This window comes from Pediculus humanus, genomic scaffold, assembly GCF_000006295.1.
Source record: "Pediculus humanus corporis 1103172108315 genomic scaffold, whole genome shotgun sequence".
Taxonomy (NCBI): Eukaryota; Metazoa; Arthropoda; class Insecta; order Psocodea; family Pediculidae; genus Pediculus; species Pediculus humanus.
In genome coordinates this window covers 396,466-420,311 of record NW_002987884.1, presented here as the reverse complement: position 1 = coordinate 420,311, position 23,846 = coordinate 396,466, and the positions used below count along the sequence as shown (strand labels likewise).

The following is a 23,846-nucleotide window of genomic DNA, read 5'->3' as shown; positions in this document are numbered from 1 at the left end:
TAAAAATTACTTTTATGACGTAAGCGAGAAAATTTTTATATGTATATAAAAATTTTGAATGCCGTCCTTAAAAACCTTGACACTGATCTCAAAAAAAATATATGAAAAACTAGTTTTTCGTAAAACAAACGACGTTTGTCAGTAATTATTTGTAAAAAAAAAAAAAATCACAAAAGTTGTTCCTATTACGATAATTATTACAAAACAAACATTTTTTGTTGTTGTTGTTGTTGTTTATCGCGATGATTGTACGTTACAAAAAAAAAAAATTTTTTCGTCGAATTTTCAATCGGAAAAATGTGTTGCGATTATTATTCTTTTTTTATATTTTATTATTTTTTCGTTTGTTTGCTGTTTGTTTGTTTGGTAACGTTTCGAACCGTTTGTTGTTGTCTTCCGTAGAAAATAGCAAAAATTTTTTTTACCGCTTTTTTACATTGAAATTCTTTTACGGTTTTTTTTTTTTTACCACCGAGTAATAAAATAATTTTTTTTTCTCATTATTAAGCGTCACTCTTTTGTTTACCCCCCCCCCCAATTATTATTATTATTATTATAATTATTATTACGCCGGTAATTTTTTTTTATTAATACGGTAATAATAATAATGATAATAGAAAGTTTTATTACCCGGGTAATAATTTTACAAAAAAAAAAATTTTCCAAATTTAATTTTTTTTTGTGGAGGGGGAGGGAACGAGGGGAGGGAGGTCGTTTGTCGAACAATTGAGAAAATACTTTGTTTGTTCGTTTGTTTGTTTATTACCGTAATAATAATAATAATAATAATAATAATAATAATAATAATCCGGTAATGTAAACAAATGAAAAAGATAAAAAAAAAAAAGAGTCGCTTACCATGGCAATTAAATTTTTCATTTGTGTCGTTATTGAATTTCCGGTTGGTGAATTTGAATTTTTCACTTTTGTTTCTCCGTAAGCCCAAGTACGAATCCATAGGAAAATTATCAAAGACCAAATCGTTTCCGTTTTCATTTTGTTGCTATTATTATTATTATTATTATTATTAATAGTTTTTTGTTTCGATTCACTTATTAAATTAATAATATCACGTTCGATTTGATTTCGATCCGTAAAAAAATCTTCACGATTATCATTATTATCATTATTGTAATTTTTATGTTTGTGTTAATTTTTTCATGACGTCACCATTTTTATGAAAATTTCTCCGAAGATAAATTTATGAACCTAAAATAGAAAAAAATTTGAGTTACTCATATTAATATGATTTTTATACGAATGCGTAATTATTATTATTATTAAAATTATTCGCACTGCAATAAAACGCAGATAAAACAACAAACAAACAAACAAACAAACAAATGAAAGACGCGCGTCCGTTATTAAACGTTTTAATCACATTATAACGCGTATTCATTAAACAAACGTACGCAAGCGTTTTATTTATTTTATACGATGGCGTAAAAACCATTTTCGAGTTTCTTACCGAAAAAAAAAATGGATTTGAAATTGACAAATATTAAAAAGAAAGTTGTTTTAAAAATTTCGTTAGAAATATTTTGAAACATTTGTGATAATAAAACGAATTATGTATTCGTAGGAAGAACGCGCGTTTAAAACAAACAAACAAACAAAGAATACGCGCGCGTAATTCGTTCGTTCGGGTTTCCCCCCCCCCCTTCTCCCATAAAATGCTGAGAATGAATGAATGAAAACGACAAAACGCATTCAATCACGTTTAAAATCGATCGGGAAAAAAATTTTTAAATGGTTATGTTTGTTCGGTTGTTTGTTTGTTGTTAATTAAACAAACGACTTTTAAATGCCGCGTTAAAGTTTTTAATGCGATAATTTTATTCGGTAAATTTTTTTTTTCGAATTCGAATTCGAAAACACTCGCGGGTTTTCGAACGAAATAACAACCCAAATTTAAAAATTTTTTGTTTGTTTGTTTGTTTGTTTGCTTGCTTTTATTCGTAGTAGTTGTTTTGAAATTTAAAAAAAAAAAAACGCGCGTTGCATCACGACGACTCAACGATTTAAAAAAATTTTTCAATTAAAATTATATCGATTGATTTTTAAAAAATTCGTCGATTTCATCGTAACGGTTTTTTTTTTTAATCGTTTGTTTTTGTTGTTTTAAAAACAAAAAAAAAAAAATTTTTTTTAACCGTAGCAAAAAGGCGTCAAATAAACGCAAAAAAAAAAAATATTTGCGAGCGTTGAAAGAAAATAGTGCAAATTTTTTTTAACGTAAAAAAATAACGAAGGGCATGAATAATGCATTGTTCTAGTTACGACACGTCAATCATCTTATTTTGCGATACTCACCTAAAAATTTTCTTTTACTTGAATTAAATTTAAATAAGCAAAAAAAGTTTGAAAATTATTATAAAATGACGTGAGTTTTATTAAGAAATCAAACGATTGAATATGTCTTTTTACGTTCAACATTAATTTTCACGCACGTGGTTTTTTCTTTTTCTAATTATCTCGTTAACGAATTTAAATTGTGAAAAATGTCAGTTTAATAAACAAAAAAATTTTTTTTTCCGTTTAAGACGATTTTTAGATTTCCTGTCGGTTGTTTTTGTTTGAAAATTCCTGCAGCGGTGCTGTTGCTTTCATAAAAACCCCAAAAAAAAAGAATTTCATGCGCTTTTCTTTAGCGATTTTTATCGATAAATATTCGTTGCCTCCCTCATTAAATCCCATCTTAATCATCTTACATGAAAATCATTATTATTATTATTATTATTATTATTATTATTTATTAAAATACCAAAACAACAACAACAACAACAGACAAAACGTGATGATTAGTTTGTGTGTTGAATAGCGTAAAATTTTATATCGATCCGTAAAAAAAATTTTCTATTAAAAATCTATTAAACCGCGAAAAATTTTAATTTACGAAAAAAAAAAATTATAGAATTAGTTCACACATAAAATTTTAAAAACACGTTTTTTTTATTAATAATAATAATAATAATAATAATAATAATAATAATAATAATAATAATAACCGTAATAAAAATTACAAAACGGTTTTTTTATCAATATTAAATTAGCAACTTTACATTGTGAACTAAAAAAAAAAAAAAAATCCTTTGGCAATAAGAGAAAGCGAATAATAATGATAATAAAAGCGCGTACCTGGAAGGTATCGAAAAAAATTATTATTATTATTACTATCTATTAAGTTCGTTCAAACATAAATTCTAATTACACGACATCGTATCGTATTATGAAGACGAAAAAAGAAGAAGAAGAAAGTATTGTTTTTTTAATTTATGGTTATTGATATTTCACTTTTAAATAATACGCGTTTACACATTGTTTGTTTGTTTGTATTATTATTATTATTATTACGTGAATGCGTCGAAAACTTAAAAAAAAAAAAATAATAATAATAATAATCTGGTTTAGATTTGGATTGAAAGAAAAAAAAATAGAAACAAAAACTATAATTTTTATTATTAAAAATTTTTTTTACGGGGAAAAGAAAGAGAGAGAGAGAGAGAGAAACACATACACACACACACACACGCAAACATAGAAATAGAGAGACAAAGACACGAACAGAAAGAGAGAAAGAGAGAGACGAAGAGACAAACAGAAAGAAACAAAAAGAGAGAGAGAGAGAGACTTAACAAAAAACAGAAAGAGATTTAGAGTGAGAGAGAGAGAGAGACACACACACACACAATCATAGAAATAGAGAAAAACAGAGAAAGAAAAAGAGACAGATCGAGAGAGACATAACACAAACAGAAAGAGACATAGAGAGTGAGAGAGAGAGAGAGAGAGAGAGAGAGACATAACACAAAACAAATAGAAAGAGAGAGAAAGGGGAAGGAAATTACAATGATAAGGAGTTTATGTTTGAAAAAAAAAAAAAAGGTAAAAATTTTTATGGCGCGCATTTAAAAAAAAAAAAAAAGTGGTAATAACAATAATAATAATAATAATAATACTAATAATAATAATAATAATCACGACGCAAGTGGATCCGTAATTAATTAATAGATTTTATTGTATAAGGTTAACACAAATGCCATTATTTAAATTATAAAAAATTTTCAAAAAACTTTTACCATAACTATTTATTATTATTACTATTAATTACATTATTATTATTATTATTATTATTACTATTTAATAATCCCCCCCCCCCCGCGAATTTCGTTACGATGCACACCAACAACACTTTAGCACACACATCGTTAAAAAAAATTATTAATTAAAAATAATTTTTTTTGTAAATTGTCACTCAGAAACTGAGGACGAACTAATTTATTATTACCGACGGGGTAATTTTTTATCATTAAAAATTTGTTGCAAAATACGGAAATTGTTATCATTCGCCAAATTCTATTGGCACTACATCAAATTATTACTCGTATTTAAAAAAAAAAAAAAAAACTCACTTTACATTTTTATTAAAAAAAAAAAAAAAAAAAAAAAAGAGAGTACAAACGCATTGTACGATTGTTTTAATCCCGTTACCGATTATTTAAATTTTGATGACGTCATAAAAATATCGTCATTTCCGAATTAATTAATATAAATAATTTTTTAAAAAAATCGATTCTTTTATTCGGTTGATGATATCGATATACAAACGCGATTTGTTTTAATTTCGCTTAAAAAAAAAAAAAAATTCCCGTTTGTTGTTTGTTTGTTTGTTCATCCGTTGTATTTATTTTTTTTTTTTTACATGAACTCGTAAAATTAATTTAGAATTTTTAAATTACATAAGAAAAAAAAAAAAAAACTTACCGATTTTAATTAAATTAATAATAATAATAGTATTGGTATGATTATTATTATTATTATTATTAATACTCGCAAACTCGTGAATTACTTTTGAAAAAAATTAAAATTCAAACAATCAATTATTAAATAAAAATAATAATATTATCGTTTTCGTTTGTCCGGTTGTTGTTGTTGATGTTGTTACCTCTTCTTCGATGCATTCTAAACAAACGCAAACTCGCAACTACCACAACAACCGCGTCTGGTTTTTTTTTTTTTTTTTTTTTATTATCATCAACGAATTATTCTTTAACTTTACCTCCTCCTCAACAGGTTGGTAGGTAGGTAGGTGGGTAGGTAGTTGGGTAGGTACCTCAATCAAATACTCGTCGTCGTTCCTACTTAAAATGTCTCAACTCTCTTTCACACGATTTTTACGCCATTATTCGCTTATCATCATCGTCATTATTATTATTGTTTGCTTTTCTCAAAGGTTTTTCAAAACGAGTGCGTTGGTGCGTGCGTACGTAGCACCCTCGCGATTCAAAGAAAAAAAATTTTTTTTTTTTTTTTTTTCATGGTCAATAAGATAATAAGACGCACTTTACCGGTACTAGAAATTTTTTTTAAAATAGAGAATCGGAACCTGAAGTAGAAGGAGGAGGTAGGAGAGGAGGGAGAAGGGGAAAGGGGAGGTAGAAAAACGATAAATATAGATTATAAAGATTAAGGAAGAAGAGAAAACAAAAAAAAGAAAAAGTACAAGAAGCACGAATTGTTATTAAAGGAGTGTGTGTGTGTGTGCGTGCGTGCGTGCGTGCGTGTGTGTTTCATAAAAATAAATCATTATTATTGTTTGTGTGTGTGTGTGTGTGTGTCAGGTTTAATATTTGGGAGGAGGATTTAACGACGGAAGAAATGTTATCCATGTTACTAAATCCGATTTGAAATATTTTTTTTCTTATCGTATCATTATTATTATTATTATTATCATGTCGTTTTAAACGATTAACGTAACATTAAAATCCGTTTAATATTATTATTATTATTATTAATAACCGTATTTGTGTGGGGAGAGGAGTAAAAAAAAAAATTACTTCGATATGAGTGTCACCAATCGCGAATTAATTGTTGTTGTTATTTGTGTTTGCACACGCGCACACACCCCTACAAACTTTTCTCTTTTTTTTATAATTCGATTATGACGTTTTCAGTTACAAAAAAAAAAATGGTGGCACATAAAACAACTGGAAAAGTTTACCTTGGAAAAAAAAATTTTTTTATTAATTACAAAATATTTCGTTTCGTAAATTTTTTACTGATCGGGTGGTGGAGTAGGAGGGGAGGAGGAAAAGGGGGGAGGGGAATAGGTTTTCGAAAGTTTTCGAAATTTTTTCAACCGTTAAAAATAATTTCGTTGTATAAGAAGAAAATTCCAAAACGATTATTTTATCACATGATAAATGACGTCATAAAATCATTGTAGTAGTTTTTCGTACGTGACGTCATAATAAATAAATAAATAAATAAGATTTTAAATATTTCGTCGTTTGATCTCCCCGTTTAAAACGGGGAGGAGGGAGAAGGGAAACCAAAAACAAACAAACAAACAAAATTAAAATTCGTTTCGAGTAAAACAACGGAAAATTTTTTTGCAAAATTTAACGTTTTTCAAAATGGCGAAGGTCATTTAAAAAAAAAAAAAAGAAAAATTTGGGTCGAAATTAAAATAAAATTTTTTTTGATAGAAATAACCGAAAAAAAAAAAAAACTTGAGAAATAATTTCGAATTAAAAAAAAAAAAAAAAAAAAAACAGGTTTATACGAATTGACGACAAAATGTAGATGAAAATAAAATCGTGATCAAATTATTTTTAAAAAGTTAAACTTATAAACGTATTAATAAAAACGTCACGCCGTCACGAATTAAAAACCGTCACGCGGATGATAAAACTCATTTAATTTTTCTATATGAGAAACGGTAGGAAAAAAAGAAAAAAAAAAAATTTTTTTTTTGTCACGCAAACATTTTCCGATCGCGACCGTTTACAAATTTTTAAAAACGGGACAAAACATTTAAAATCCGCGACAATAATAATAATAATTATTACGTCACGCAAAAAAACAACAAAAAAATTGTAAAAGTGACGGGAGGGGGGGGGAGGGAAGGGGAAAGTAAAAAAGGAAAGAGAAGATTTGGAATGATTTATTTTCGAATATCGAAATTAATCGATTGTAATTCGATATGCAAATATATCGATCACAAACGTTTCGTTTGTCGCACCGATAATAATAATAATTAACTCGAAACCATTTTAGGTAACGAAAAGTTATAAAATTAATAATTGGAATATAAAAACAATTTATAATGTGCATATAAATAAAATTTTAATTTCACGTAACAAACAAACAAACAAACAAACAATCCAAAATACGTAATAAATCAAATACGAATTCGTCTTTTTTTTTTTGTAAAAAATTACGCGGCATGAATATGAGAGAATTACGTAAGCGTCACCAACGACGACGACGACGTTTATTTAAATATGGCAAACCCATATTAAATGTCACGCCGTGAGTTTATCGCCTTTGAACGTCACGCGCGTGAACTCAATTTTTTTTAATTATGCGAACGTGACGATGATTTAAAATAACTAACGAACATCGATTCATCGATTCATCGATCGATGGATCGATTTTCAAAACAATTTTCAAAAAAATTTTTTTTTTTTTTTTGTTTAACAAACAAACAAACAAACAAATTATTATTATTTTGTTTTGTTTTGTCTTTTACCTTATTATTACTTAAACTCGTTCGTTCGTTTGTTTGTTTATTAATTGTTTTCTTTTCTTCTTTTTCTTTTTCTCCCCAGTTTTTATGATGTATTTCAATTATTATTCTTTTGTGTGTTTACGACAATTGTCGCCATTTTTTATTATTACTATTTGAGTTTGTTTCGTCACGCGTTCCTTTTCCTGTTTATTTTTTTTTTTGAATATTATTACTATTGAGTTGTCGCCATTGTTGAACGACTGATTTCGCGATAAATTAAATATTATTATCATTATAATGAAGTTTTTGTTGTGTTAAAAAAGAACGACCTCAAAAAATCATTTTCATTTTTCTTCTTCTTCTTAAAAAGGTCATAGAAACCGTCACGCGCGTTTTACGCCATTTTATTCTCATTAAAAAAAAAAAAATCGTCTGCTATTCGGGGTGCAAAAAAAAAAAAAAAAAAAACAATTTTGAATTTATAAATCATTTTTATATTTTATTTTATTTTTTCTCTGATGCGCGTACAAAGAGCCGCTCTGCAGCAGCATTTGCAACAGCAGCAGCAGCAGCAGCAGCAGCAGCAGCAGTAGTAATTATACATTTCTACAAAGTTTTGTACAAACATTAACAACTGATTAGTTTTTTACAACAGATTTGTGCACGGCACAAGATAAACATTTTATTTCTTTTTTTTTTTTTTTTTAAAAAAAAAAAAAAAAATTACGTGTCGACATCTTGTCGACTAAAACAATCGATCGCGTCGACGTATTCCAGGGATTGATGCCAATCCTCATTATCCTCGTTGTCTTCTTTTTTCTTATTCGACGATGACGATCTGTGTTCTAAAATCGATCTCCATATTTTCAATTCCGTTCCTCCTGATTCGAATGTAAAAAAAAAAAAATTTAAAACGTCGTTTTTCTTCTTTCAGGTACGACAGAGTGGAAAAATAAAAAGCCTTTACTCACCCTTTAAATTTAATCTTTTCAAATCCGTTCTCGTGATTTGATTCAACACATCGTCGAGAGTGTATTCTTCCGTTAGAAATTTATCAACGACGTTTTGTTCCAAACCTACGACTTCCGACAGCCATTTCGACAATTCCGGATCGTTATAGTTTTCCGTCGTCGAGATTTGCGGTACCAAACAACAATCCGGTGAGTGATTTGTCATGTTACTTCTAGAACTGTACCTTGTACGAAACAAAAAATTCCAATTTTTTTTTTTTTTTTTTACAATTTCGAGGGGGGAGGGGTGGTGAGAAACTTTTCCAGCACATTTACCCCGTATCTCTCCTGTGACGTAACATTTCGACGCTGTTTATTTGTTCGAGAGTGTTGTTTAAAAATTGTATTTGATTTTTATTCTCTTCCAAAACTTGTTTCAACAAACCGTGTATCGTTTTCTGACTCTCTATGACTTCGTTCATCAATTTGAAATTTTCCGATTTGAGAATCGAGATTTGATCCAAGTGTAATTTGACGGACGGTGTCACTTCCCCGTAACTATCCACGGAATTTTTCGTCGAAATGTTCGTGCTCGAACCCAAATAAGAATGACCTGAGAAAAAGAGGGGGCGTGGTAGAAGTGGAAAGCAATTTTTTAAAAATTGAATCGTTGAAGAAAACAAAAGGTTACCATCGAGCCGCGATTTTTGTAAATCTTCTCCCGCGAGATTAGCTCCCAATTCGGGGGATAATACTGTTACGACGGCTTGAACCGCGTCACGGACTAGATTATCGAGAGCAAACATCCAATGAGGTTTGATGCTGTGAGATCTCAACATTTTATTTATCTGAAAAAATTATAAAATGGCAGAGCGTGACGTTCGACCTCTTCGGGGGGGTGGGGGTTAAGAAAACTTTGAGTACCGAATCTTGGAGTAGGTAAATAGCCAAATGAAGATGGTTAAGCGCTTCGCAATCGAATTCCAATTCTTCTTTGATGTTTCTTATCATCGTTTCGACCGCTTGACGATTTCCATCCGCTATGTATTCTTTCAATCCCCGAAGAAGCATTTCCAAATGATTCTAAAAAAATAAATAACAAAAATCCTTCTTTTTTACAACAGCATTTTCGTTCGCGGAAAACGCGGGGAAAAGTTTTATGTGACCCCTCACGTAAGTCAAATTCGTATCCCCGATTTCGTGATCTATGTGCATCATCCAATCGTCGCATATTTTCATTTCATCTTGCATTAGCACCCGACTCAGTGTCATCCTTCTCTGACTGTCTTTTTTCAACAAGTAAAAACCATCTTGTTCCGCATCCGTTTGAGTTCCACCGTTTCGGGATTCACTTTCTCCGAGTGTGTACACGGTCGACGATGATCTTCGCGTGCTCGAAACCGTCGAATTTGTTTCGAGTGAATTATCCGTTTCTAGAGTGGGTGAAGTCGTTGTCGTCGCCGCCGCCGCCGCCATCGACGTCGAGGCCGACATCATGCTGGAACGAAAATCACGAAACGTTTTTGTTTGTTTGTTTTTTTTTTTTCTTCTTCTATCTTTGTTCGTCACCGTCGCGCGTTTTGTTACCAAAGAGTGTTTTTTTTTTTTTTTTTTTTTTTTATATAAAAGAAAAAACATTCCTTACCTCGAGTACGTGAGATCTGTGTTCGGTGAATGTTGATACGTTTTCAAACTCGGTAACTCGCGACTGCTTCCAGGATGAGTATGAGTTAGTCCAAAACTGAACGAAAGCCAACACACGAAAGTTAGTGTTTTTTTACATAAATGAAAAAATGATGACAGAAAATAAAAGATGCGTTAGGCTCGTTGTAATAATAATAATAATAATAATAAAAACATGAAAAACTGTATATGTAAAAAAAAATCATTAACAAAGAAAACAAAAAAAAAAAAAAAAAAAAAAAACCAAAACCTTTTTTGTCTTTTTAAACATGAAAAGGGAAAGCGAATCCAAGACTCAACCTGCCACCAGAAAATTCCAGAAATCCAATAATTATTTTTTATACGTAATGTTAGTTTAACCAAAATCGCTCTAATTATTCGGTGTGCTAAAGAAAATTTTTTTTTTTTTTTGAAACGTGTGACGAAACGGTAGTAGTAGTAGTAGAAATAATGATTAATAATAATAATGATGATTATGAAAAAAAAAAAGAAAAAATGGTAAAAATTCACAGGGGTACCAACCATTCATCTTGAGATTGATGAGTTCTTAATCCGTTTTTTTGATTATTTCCCTTTCTCGAACAAATCATTCTATCCACGGGAACGGAAATGCTTCGATTTAATTCAGTCGGCGTTATCAATCTCGATGTTTTTTTCCTGTGAATAACAAACAGAAAAAAAAAAAAAAATGAAAATTTTTTCGGAAAATTGATGCTTCCTTTTTTTTTAATTGCATTCACTTTCGATCGCTCACTCGTGTAAAAAGCAGTCTTCTAAAAGTTCGGCGGCCGTGGCTCTGTCATCGGGTGACGCTACGAAACACCTCAATATAAAATTTTTTGCACGATCGCTCAATTCCGCGGGTATTTCCGGATGAGTCTTGTAAAATCCGACTTTGAAAACGGCCGCTTGTGGGGATCCCAATTCGATGAAGGGAGGTTTTCCGGTTGCCATTTCCACGATCGTGCAACCCAAAGACCATATGTCGGCCTGAAAATACGACAAATTTTCGTTTTTTTTTTTTTTTTTTTTCCCGTTTTCGAAATTTTTTTTTTTCTTTTCGTAGAAAACTCACGGGAGCTCCGTATCCTCTTTGTCCTTTGTCGATAACTTCCGGTGCCATGTACTGAAGCGTACCCGTGAACGTTTCCGTGCTCGGACATATTCCCGCCAATCTTTTCGACGTTCCGAAATCTGAAATTTTAACGACTCCCGAATACGTGTTCACCAACACGTTATCACCTTTTATATCCCTGAAAATAAATCGTCACAAGATCTCCGACGTCATGTATCCCCAACCCCCCCCCAAAAAAAAAAAAAAAATTACTCTTACCTGTGTACGATTTTTTGATCGTGTAAATATTTTAAACCTTCGAGCATTTGTTTCGTGTAAAAACTAATCGTTCCCTCGTTTCCTTTCAGAGGTCCCCATTTCGACCTTAAAAGCGCGGACAGAGAACCTCCGGGAACTTGTTCCATGAATATTTTAAAATAATTATTTTCCGACACGGAACCCAAATACTGTACTATGTTTCTATGACGTAATTGCGAATGAAGTTTTATTTCTTCGTGAAGGGGTTGAACGTCGCTAAACGGAGGGAGGGGGTGGGGGGGAAAAAACTCGCATTATTAAAAAAAACTCTCCCCGAATTAAAATCAATTAAAAACGTACCCGAGATTTTTTTCCGGTATTTCTTTTACGGCGATACGAACTTGAGTGTTGAGATCTCTCGCGGCGAAAACGACTCCGTAGGTTCCCTTTCCGAGAACGATCCTTTTACCGTTTTCATCCAAATCGTATTCGTACTGAAACAAAATTTTTTTTTTTTTAAAAGGGGAGGGGGGAGGGAAAAAGAAAACTCGTTTTAAAATGATGATAATAATGATACTTTTATCTGATGACAAGATAGATCCGAATCGAGATCCGTGACCATTCCTTCTTGGTCTCTCGTCATTTCCAATATGAGATCGTAGAATTTTTGACGGTATTCGGAATTTGGGAAAAACATTTGAAAATCATCCGAATTGTGATGAACGTATAAAAACAAACATCTTTCGTCTCGTTTGTATAAACTGTCAAACAACAACAACAACAACAATTTCGTTAAGATAACTTTTTTTTTTTTTTTTTTTGTTTATTCTCGGGGTTTTTCTTACGTGATCGTACCTCACGCTTTTGATCGAGTTGGCGGGAAATAACCAATCGTGAACTTTTTTGCACGTGTTTTTCATTTGATCCAAACACAAATTCCATAATTGTATTGATTTTTCTTCGGCCCCCAAATTAACGTTCACGTAACTCGGTAACAATTCCTTGCTGGGTTCGAGCACCAATACCTGAGCGTTCGATATTAATTACAATATAAAAATGACGATAATTTTTTTAACGGATCCGACATTTGGAAAATTTAAAAAAAAATTTTTTTGACACGTGAAAATACTTACTAGATTTTAAATAAATCGGAAAGCGTTATAAAAAAAAAAAAAAAAGATTATAACCGACGTTAACGGGGAGGGGAGGGGGCACTTATAAAATTCTAACCGACGACCGCAAAACTCACCGGAAACCTAATTATGTCTCCGACTTCGCTACTGATAGCTTCGACAAAATATTCCATCCAATATTGAAATATTTGTTCTTCCGGTGACGATTCAGACTCTTCGTTTTTCTTTCTGAACCGATCGATCAACGATATGTTTCCTGAAAAATTGAAAAAACAAAAATTGAGGGTTGGGGGAAAGAGGGGGGGGGAAGGAAAACCCGAAAGTCATGAAATGGAACTCACCGATGGTCGATTTCAGGTACCAATTGGGGGGTTTTAAATTGTACATGCATTCGGCCGCTTGAATCGCTTTCGTGTAATCCTCGGCCAAAACGGATATTTCGAAAAATGTCGCCACGTCCCAGTAGTCTTTCAACGACGACAAACTTCCCTTTTTACCGATTAAATTATTAAGTACCAAAGCTGGAAGTAAGAAATTTAATTTATTTTCCGATACATCGATACATCGATACATCGTTCGTTCGATAAATACCTATGTGTTGTAATTCCGACGATTTCGATATTTCACCGCCGGCTATGACTAATAGAGTCGCCAAATTGATTCCCGCGTATTCGTTGGGTTGAACTTCGAAACCTTTCCGATACCTTGAAGGAAATAAATAAATCGAACGTGATAACGGAAGGTAAAAAGGAAAATTTAAAAAAAAAAAAAAAAAAAAAACCGTTACGAACCAGTGTATGGCGTTTTTTAAACTTTCAGAATCCTGATAATCGGATTTGACGAATTTGTCTTTGTAAATTCTTCCGCATAAACAAATCATGTCGGGAAAATGATTTTCCTTGTGTTTTAATGCTTCTTCAATAACGTTTAAAGCTCTTTCCTTATCACCGGGTTTATCACGTCTTTAAAAAAAAATTTATTTAATTCAAAGGATCGAAATTTCCCACAGGGGCTCCTTTCCGTTTCCCTTCTCTCTCTCTCTCTCTCTCACTCACCTGTTTAATGCGAACGCGTATAAATATCGTATTAGCGGAGTGCTTATGTAACTTTTTTTAGTGTGAACAGTTTTCAAATCGTCTACCAAAGTCACCATGGCATCGTAGTCTTGTATCTCTCTGAACGATATTAATAAATTTAACACGACGTCACCGCTTAATATGTTCGGATCGTCTAATCTCGCTCTTAAATTATGCAAAACTTTGGATAGTTCGGCCCCTGCATATATTTCACGTGCTTTACGTAAATCCGATAGAAATTTTTCTTTCATGTGAACTCTGGAAAAGAAAAAGAAAATTGTTCTTAATTTATTTAAATCAAATTTTTGGGGTTTTCCAGGACTCGGATTGTAAACGTTTCTCCTTACTTGGATTGAATTTCAACGTCTTGTAATAATTTTTTCAATTTAACATTTAACGGTTGTTTCATGTCTAATGCGGCATCGTCCGTTTGAAATTTTGCCGCCGTTGGATTCGTCGTGACGCAAAAATTATTTTCTAATAATCTGTAGCTGACAAATATGTAACTGTCGCATGATAACTGAAATCACACAATCGAGAATTTGAAAGAAAAATTCTATTATCATTGTCATCATCATTATTATTTTTCTCAAGTTCGATTACCTTTAATCTCAGCGTTGATTCCGGATTTTGATCGTTTAACATAACAATATTCTGTTTCATTCCAAACGATTCTCTCACACCTAAATGATAAAACAAACCGCTTTGCTGTAATTGAATTGATAAATCAATAACAGCCACATCTGCATTGTAAAATGTATCCACCATGTTAGTTTCACCGAAATCTAATTTTTCAAACTGAAAAAATAATAATGATAATAATAAACTTGCGTTTAAAACGATTTGCATGAACAATAATTGACAATTGTTTGACTCAACTGTTATGTGATGTAATTGTGCATTGATTTGATTACAGGCAATTTTCAATTCTTCCAATGCTTTTTTCCTGTGACTTAAATGTTCGGATTGATGAAGATCCAAAACGCAAGCGACATCCATTTGCGGTCTTGGAGAATTGATTTGTAATGAATTCTCGCTAGTCAATGACTCTGCGACACTTTTGCTATCTGAAGCATTTGTCGCAGGACTTGGAGGTCTTTCGACAAATCCGATAGGCATTTTCATTTGTCGATTATTATATTATTGAAGTAAGTGTAACAGATGTTTTTATATTTCATACCTGCACACACACACACACACACACACACACATCAAAACACACAAATCAGGTTGAAAAAAAATCAAATAAGACAATTTTAAACAAAAAATAATAATAATAATAAACAAAAAAAACTTGTACCTGTGGGAGTAGTACGTATGGTGTAGGTAGTTAGGTTGAAATAACATTCAAATTCTTTTTTTTTTTTTTTTCCGTCATGAAAAATAAACTGGCATTAATCAAAAACAAAAAGGATCACATAACAAACAAAAATTTTATTATTTTTTTTTGTAAAAAAAAAAAAAAAAAAAAAAAAAAAAACACTATTGAATAATAACATGAACGATCATGCTTCAAGGTCGTTGTTTACATACAACTACCTAATAAAAAATCATAATAAAATCCGTTCAATATAAATAATAATAAATGTGATTAATTGGATTTATATACAATCACTGATAACGCAAAAAATTTTTTTTCTTGAAAAGAAACACAATTAACACAATTTCAAATTAAAACAATTTTTTTTTTTTCTCCCCCCTCCCCCTCATCCCCAGTTTTTTATTTTTCTTTCGTAAACATTTTTAATAATAATAATAATAAATCAATTATTTACAAATAGAGCGTTTTTAATACGTAAACATAACCGTACGAATCGAACACGGAAAAATAATAAATCTTTAAAAACAAAAGAATATTTACGATAGGATTAACATGGCAGAAGACGATCGGTCGGTCGGTTAAGGGAAAAACGCGTTGCCAACATAAAAAGGCCCCGAAAAAAAAAAAAAGAAATTTTATTTTTTATTAATAAAGAAATATAAAATGGCGGTTGATTGGCGGTTATTTTATTTGCGATTAAGGATTAAAAAATTTTGGGGATGCTTTTTGCGTTACAAACGTTGTGAGTAAACTTATTTAAATCATTATTATTATTATTATTATTATTTATATTTATTGGGATAGTTTTATTAAGAAAGGATAATTATAAATAAATGATGAAATGAAAAAAGAAATGATCCAAAACTATAAATGTAATTTTTTTTTTTTTTTTTTTCACTTTTTTAATTTATTGCACAAAAATTAAATTAACATGCTAGTTTATTTATTTTTTCCAATCGTTTATTTAATTTAAAAAAAATATATATATATATTTATATATATATATATATATATATTGAACATTATTTAAAAAAAAAAAAAAATCAGTGCTAATTATATAGTGTGATGTGCAAATTTTTTTTAATTTTTTTTTTTTTTTTTAATTTTTATTATGTTTTGACTGTGCAAAAACAATAGAGTGGTGCATGTAAAAAAAAAAAAAAAAAAAAGAAAACAAAAAAAAATCAAATTCTATTCCAAGATGAGCCATTTTATTATTATTATTGCATATCATATCTATATATAATGTAATCATTCAGACCTTAATGTTCAATCAATCAAAAACAAAATTATTGATTTATGATTCAAATAATAAGACTAGGTTTGACACAAAATTATAATTTTGGCTTTATCATCATTATCATTATCATTATTAACAAATTTAAATTCAATTAATTTTAACTTTGGTTATTTTTATGTTTTAGAAAAAAAAATTATTAATATTATTATCATATTGATGATAAACTTATTATGTTAAAGACTAGAGTTTATTTTTTTTATTTTTTTTTTTTAATAAATGTCTTCTGCTTTTTTTTTTTTATAAATGTCTTCTGCTTTTATTTTTAAAAAAAAAAAAAAAAAAAGGTCTGAATGATTATAAAATGTTTTACTATTGTAAAATGTATTCATCATCATCATCATCATCACACCAAGTTTTTCTTTGGTTTTTTTTTAATTATTTATTAATAATTCAAAATATAAAACGTTATCATTATCATTGCAATAATAATAAATAATAATTATTATTATTTTTGATTATGATACAAAAAAAAAAAAATTTTTTAATTTATTACAATCTATTAAAATTTTTTCATACTATATTGGGTTGTGGCATCATCATCATCATCATCATCATCACTATCATCATTATCATTATTATCATTTTACATAATTATAAATTAATAATTAATTATTGATTTTTTACAATCTATGTATATATGAGTGTGTACACACATAATCGTATGTATATATATATATATATATATATATATATATATATATATATATATCATCACTATTTACAAGTTTTTTTTTTTCTTTCTTTTTTTTTTTACCATTAAAAATGGTGCAATCATTATTATCATTATCATTATTATCATTATCATTATTATTATTATTATTTTTTAACGGTTAATAATAATTAATGAGAAAAACGTAAAAATGACATTATTAATATTTTTTTCGTTTACACGTGGGTTGTTGTCGCGATTGTTGTTGGATAAATTTAAACTATGAATAAGTGTTTGTACGGTTGTTGTACGGTTGTTGTTGTTGTTGTTGTTGTTCGAGTTGGAAAAAAAAATTAAGTAATAATAATAATGATAAAATTAATTTTGAGATCTTTATAAAATTTCACCCCCGATGGGATAAAAAATCGTAAAAGATTTTTAACAAAAAAAAAAAAAGAAAGAAAATTTTTGTTTGTTTGTTTGTTTGTTGTTTGTTTGTTGTTTCGTCGTTTTAATTACAAATAATTAATTTTTTGGCATGAAATGAATAATTAATTGTCTTTCTTATTTTATTTATAATTTTGGTTTATATCTTAAATGAAATTAATCCGTAGTCGTTCACCTGCTCACATCCTGTTGTCATCCTATAAACATACCCGCGGATGATAATTGTGGTTTTTCCTGGCAAGCGCTATCTGTCGGCGATGATGCGCTGGCACCTGAATTAGCTCTTGTCGCAGCAAGTGGCGATCTCGACATGACTTCCGAATTACCATCAATGTTTCCTTGATTTTGATTTCCTTGAGATCCGTTCATGTAGTAATACGGAGAACCTTAATATTTAAATTAAAAAACAATCGTTAATTCATTATTATTATTATTATTTTCAGGTATTTGTCAAATCACCGGACGAAAATCAATGTAAGTACAAAAAAATTTTTTGTTTCCGTTTCCTGTTTTAAATAAACCCCTTAGCGTAGCGTCGTCGTCCTACGTTTTTTTTTATTTATATTTAACGTACTCACTGATTACTTACTGAGAAGTCCTGTTGAGCCCGTAGGATACGAATAAGTCGAATAGGGAGAAGTTGTGTATTGAGAATAAGCTCCGCTGTATCCGTAATCGCTAACACCTCCGCTTCCTGCTGGGAAAATAAAAATAATAATAATAATAAAAATTAATAATTTTTTTTCTTTTTTGCCCCTCTCGGACGCGAGGGAAAATTTACGAGGGAAATTTGTCGCGGTAGGAAATAATTTTCTCGCATCGGACAAAATATCTTACCTGGTGTTGCGTAATGCGTAAATGTTGGTAACATTGTGTAAGGAGGTGCGTTTCCAGGTTGCAGTGTCGTTAATCCCGGATCGGGTGAATTACCGGTATGTGGCGGATCCGCTGCTTCGACGGGAGTTCCATACCCTCCGTTATTTTCTATATAAAAACATGGTCAAACATATCACTAGCAAACTATATCTACTAATTAAGTAATGTACAAATGCGGAAAAAAAAACAAACATGGCGGATTTAATATTAATAATTATAATAAATGTTTAAAACCGTACCTTGATTATAAGGCGATATTGATGGATCCAATTTTATTTCTTGCATCGTTATCGGCGCCAACGGAGTTAATGACCCACCTTCATGCAAAATTAACAAAATTAACAACAAAAAAAAAGAAAAAAACAACTCAAATCACGAAAAAATATGCGCACGCAATAATCAAAAGCGGAAATGACACAAAGAAAAAAAAAACAAAATGGCGACAAAAATAATAGCAAACGATTGGAATTATTATCCATACCTAATGAAGAAGGTATCGGAGGAGTATATACAGGACCAGTCTGTTGCATAGTATCGTAAATATCAGTCGCCGTCGTTGATGACGGAAAACTTTGGCCATCGTAATAAGGACTGTTTCCGTTTCCTCCACCGCCACCACCTCCGCCGCCGCCGCCGCCACCACCGCCACCTCCACCTCCGCCGCTATTCAGTTCGGAAAGAAGTTTATGTTCTTCTTTTATACTCCACTTACTCGGCCAAAGCTAAAATATAAAAAAAATTTTCAAAATGGCGGATTCGTTCGAACGTTTTTTTTTTTTTCAAGAAAAAAATCAATGGAAGACTCACGTTCGAATATAATTGATCACCGTTATATTGAGTTCTTTGTCTTTTTATTTCTTCATCCGGATGACCGTTGAGCTGTTGTTGTTCTCTGTTATCATCTGATAAAAATAATAAAAAACTCATCAAAACAACGCGAAATGATAATGATAATAATCGTTTGGATTTGAGTATTCGATGGAAAAAAAAAAAAAAACTATAAGTAATGGCTAAACCGGAAGTGAAGGGAGAGAGAGTCGAAAACATAGTACGTTAAGCTAGGGTAACTTCCGTTTCCTGTTTCGTCTTAAATCTCCTCCCAAAATAGATGAAACGATTCTGACTCTTGAATTCTTTTGTTGAATTTTTCTCTCTCTCTCTCTCTTTATCACTTTGTTAAGTGTTGTTTGTCAGCAAAAAAAAAAAAAAAACTGACGTCACGTTGGAAAAATTACATAGGCGTCAAATAATTTTTTTATTTATTTAGAATCACGAACAGATAATAATAATAATAAAATTGTAAAGAAAAAAAGGGAAAAGGAAAAGTGAAAAAACCTTATTCGTCGAGTTTATTATTTTAAAAAGGTTTTAAATAAATTTTAGTTTTTCAAACAACAAACAATGAAACAAACAGTGAGCGAGTGAGTTATCGTTTGTTTCCAAAACAACCGTTGATATATACTTAGGATATCTCTACTATCCAGTCGAAGGGTCACCCCGTACTACATAACATAGGGATCAAAGAAATTTTCAAATAATTCCCAAAAGATTTTCATTCAATTTTCTCTCTTTCTTTTTTTTTTTAATATAAATTTGATTCATCGTCGTCTGCTTGTCGTCCTCGTCTTTTTTTTTGTGAGTAAAGAACAAACAAACAAACAAACGTTTTATTGTTTGTTACAAAAAAATTTGAATCGAAGCCAAAGAATAACAAAAAAAAAAAATTTATTAATTTTTTTATTAATTATAAATTAAAACCGTTAAAAGAGAGAGAGAGAGAGAGAGAGAGAGAGAGAGAGAGAGAGAGAGAGAAGAAATTAATGAAAGTAAAAAAGAAAATAGAAAGCTAATATTACAATCGAATGTTCGATACGGATGAAGGAATTATTTTGTTCGATACAAACAAACAAACAAAAAGAAGAAAGATTTCACTTGAAAAAAAAAAAAAAAAACAATGTTGGTAGCAATGTTATATGGATACTACTTACGGGAGTACGATAGGAAGAAGAAGAAGAAGAACATTTGCCTTTATCGAAAGTATAAAATAATTCGATTGGAAAATTAATAATAAAAAAAAAAAAAATTTTTTTTTTTTTTTCAAAAAAATTATTCGGGGATGAATAATAATAATAATAATTGAACTGGTGGTCCTAAATACGAAATAGGGTGTGAAGTGAATGAATGAATGATTGTGAATGAATAGTTGCAGCGAATCGAAGCGATTTAATCGAGTTAATCGTAACCCGATAGAAAACAGAAGCCTTTTATGGAATATGACAATTGGGGTTGTTGTTTTCTTCTTTTTTATTGTCGGAGGAAATGGCTTAATCATAATCTCTCCAGTATGGCAATGATAATGGAATCATCATTATTATTATTATTAATTTCACACAAATACGACCGACGATAAAAATGAGAAAATTTTCCTTTTTCTTTCGTTAAGGGTTGTTATCATCATAAGATTTGTTTCGTATGAAAGTTTCTTTAGGTACATTAGGTAGGTGTTGGTAGGTTGGTATTAAAGTGAGGGATGAGATTTATAGAAAAGGGAAAAGCGTCTGCTTAATGCGTACGTGTGTGGATGGGGGTGTGTTAGGAAGGGGATGAAGTAAAAGTCAAATTGGATTACTTGTGTTTTGTTGTCTATTATGGAATGATGATCGAATTGTGAGATGATCACTTGGGATTTTAAAACTCCATCAAGTATATATTTTTTTTTTTATAAGGGTAGGTGGATGATGATGATGATGATGATGATTTTCACAACCCTAAATCTCGTAATGGATATGATTTACTCTTTCAATTTGCCTCATTTTTTAATTGTGTCTTTTTCTTTTTTATTCATTGTCTTTGTTGTTGTCGTTGTCGTTTCTATCGTTTGTTTTCCCTCAATGATACATAAAGAAATACGATATAAAGTTTAAGGAAAATTTTATGGGGAAGAGACGTGGCAGTAGTAGACGGAAGTCAAGTGACGTAAACGTAGGAAAAATAATTTTTAAAATTAATTATTTAAAAAAAAAAAGGCGGCCTTAACGGTAAAATTAAAAAAAAAAAAGAGAAAGAAAATAAATGAGTGAAAGAGAGAGAGAAAGAGGGGGGGGGAGGGAAAAGATGGAAGCGTGTATATACGTAGATAGCGTGTATATTCGAAAATTTCATTTGCACTGCGGCCACATTAAATTACATTTTCATTTGTCTTTGCTTTTATATCCGACGCCTCCTCGTTTAAATCGTCGTCGTCGTCGCCGCTGCCACCACAAGGGTAGAATATATATCGTTTTTTTTTTTTTTTTTCATTTGCCAAAAACTTCCGCCATTTTTAATTAAAAAAAAAAAAAAAAATTTAATTCGAAAAACGACCGTTTCGTTATAATTGAATAGTATGTAAAAAAAAAAAATCATGTTTATCTTATCGGTGACGTAAATCATATAGAAATTGACAAAAATTAACCAATGAGAGCGTGAGTATGATTTTGTGACGTATGCATTATATTTTAATAATTTTTATTCTTTACAGATGATTCGAATCGTTATTTTGCCGGGAAGAGAAAGAAAGAGGGAGGGGGAGAGAGAGAGAAAAAAAAGAAAAGAAAAGAAAAGAAAAAATACTTACTCGGATGAATTTCTTCCCTTTTTCTTTTGGGTATGTTTCCATTTGGATCGGGATGAGGTATTCCTAAAATGCCACTAATACTATACGCCGTTGTCCCCCGTTCTGCCGCCGCCGCTGCCGCCGCCGCATGGTGCGCCGACGTATGATGGGGGACACCGACCGAGGGGGCATGCGTTATGACTGAAACGCTCGCCCCGCCGTGAGGTAAGCTGTTATTATTATTATTAGATTGTTGAGAGCTTTGTTGCTGATGGTGAACGTGTTTCGCTTTTTCAGCAGCTTTATTCCTAACGATCCTAAAAAAAAAAACAAGAAGACAACAATGAAAAAAAAAAAAAAAAAAAAAACTCTCGCTCGCGCACACCCACCCACGCACACAATTTTTTTTTTTTTTTCATATCGAAACCCTCCGACATCTCATTCCAACAAACCAAATCTCATGCCAATACAAAGACAAAATTTTCGGGGAGGGGGGGGGTTCGAGAACAAGGAAAGAAAAAAAAAATCACTATTTTACCTATCTGTCCCCTTCCCCCTCCCTCCCTCTTCCTTCCTGTCTCTCTCTCTCTTAAAGAAAATCTTAGAAAAGCTCTTTTGGGAGAAATTAGTTTAAAAACTTTTTCCAAGTGCCATTAACAAATGTGATCGCTTTTATTTAATGCGTTTCTTTATTAAAATTATTGTTTCGTTTCTGCCATTTTATATCCAGCAAAAAAAAAAAAAGAAAAATTTTCCATTTTTTTTCTCTCTATCTCTCTCTTCGTTTTCCCTTCTCTCTCTCTCTCTTGCAACAGACAAAATTTATTAAATTCATCAAATAACGTATATTTTTCTCTTTTTCTTTTCATCATAGTAATAAAAATGTTAAACTAAAATTTATGTACATAAAAAATTCTATTTTTTTTTTTTTCCAAAGTTATTTATCATGTATTTGTATCGTTTACAATAATAATAATAATAATAATAATAATAATAATAATAATAATAATAATAATAATAATAATAGTTATTACATAATGGTGGGAGGAAAATTCGAAATGTATAAGTTCGTAGTCGTTGTCGCGATCATCATCATTATTATTATTTTTCTAACTGTTTTATTATTATTATTATTATTATTATTCTTACTAGAGAGAGAGAGAGAGAGTTTATTATTGAGAATAAAATCATTCCCCAACAATGTCAACCATTCTTCACCCTTAGCTAGAGTAACACGGTCAATTGTTGTCAACCCCTCGTACATACATTTTAACTTAGCTAGCATCCGTCAAATCGGTTTCTAATGAACGATTCGCATTGACATTTATTTTTAAAAAAAAAAAAAAAAACGGTTAATTTTAAATTTATTTTTAAAAGTGGCAGAAGAAAAAGAAAAAGAAAAAAAAAAAAATTTACGTTCGTATCGTGTCATCATCTTACAAGTTTAGGTAGTTTAAAATAAATTTTGCGTTTTTATTACGGGATTTTTATATCGCTTTTCTTTTTGAAACGGGGGGAAGGGACGGGGGGAGGAAGAAGGTACGGGTGGTCACGTGAAACGTCACACATCTAAAGGGATGATGATGATGATGATTCGGTCAACGTGGGGGGGGGTGGGTGTCTAAAAAAAAAGAACGGTAAAAACGTTCGTGCGATGTTGCCGAAAAAATAACAAAAGCTAGCTTTCGATTAATCAATAATAATAATAATAATGATAACGATAAAAAAAAAAAATTGTTGTTATTATTATTATTATTATTTTTCTAGAAAGAATTATATACTCATTTTCATTGTTGTTGTTTTGTGCAATGTCCGCTTTTTCCATTCGAAATGTCGCAATAATTCAATTCGTTTTTTTTTTTTTTTTTTTTTCGAAAAATCCGAGTTAACATTAATATCATATCAAAACCATCATTCTTCCTTCCGATTTTTTTTATTATTTCGGTTTACGCCCCCCCCATCCCTCCCGCATCTGCACCTCCCCTTTTATC

General features: G+C 30.7%; 2 protein-coding genes across 2 annotated transcripts; both read right to left on the bottom strand.

Annotated features, from left to right (window-relative positions):
• Positions 1-8,236: 8,236 nt before the first annotated feature.
• Phum_PHUM596320 (mitogen-activated protein kinase kinase kinase, putative) lies at positions 8,237-14,792 on the bottom strand (the record flags this gene model as incomplete). Its single annotated transcript, XM_002432599.1, has 21 exons — positions 8,237-8,394; positions 8,485-8,693; positions 8,824-9,311; positions 9,388-9,546; positions 9,637-9,961; positions 10,397-10,440; positions 10,665-10,737; positions 10,901-11,136; positions 11,222-11,399; positions 11,480-11,734; positions 11,819-11,952; positions 12,036-12,219; positions 12,314-12,483; positions 12,708-12,847; positions 12,933-13,112; positions 13,183-13,295; positions 13,383-13,553; positions 13,647-13,925; positions 14,015-14,144; positions 14,189-14,465; positions 14,547-14,792. The coding sequence occupies 21 exons, from the start codon at positions 14,790-14,792 to the stop codon at positions 8,237-8,239; spliced, it is 4,149 nt and encodes a 1,382-aa protein (XP_002432644.1).
• Positions 14,793-17,576: 2,784 nt separating this feature from the next.
• Phum_PHUM596310 (uncharacterized protein) lies at positions 17,577-22,292 on the bottom strand (the record flags this gene model as incomplete). The annotated part of the gene is made up of 8 exons (XM_002432598.1): positions 17,577-17,737; positions 17,974-18,081; positions 18,222-18,368; positions 18,500-18,577; positions 18,742-18,982; positions 19,068-19,162; positions 21,877-22,163; positions 22,249-22,292. The coding sequence occupies 8 exons, from the start codon at positions 22,290-22,292 to the stop codon at positions 17,577-17,579; spliced, it is 1,161 nt and encodes a 386-aa protein (XP_002432643.1).
• Between the last annotated feature and the right edge of the window lie 1,554 nt (positions 22,293-23,846).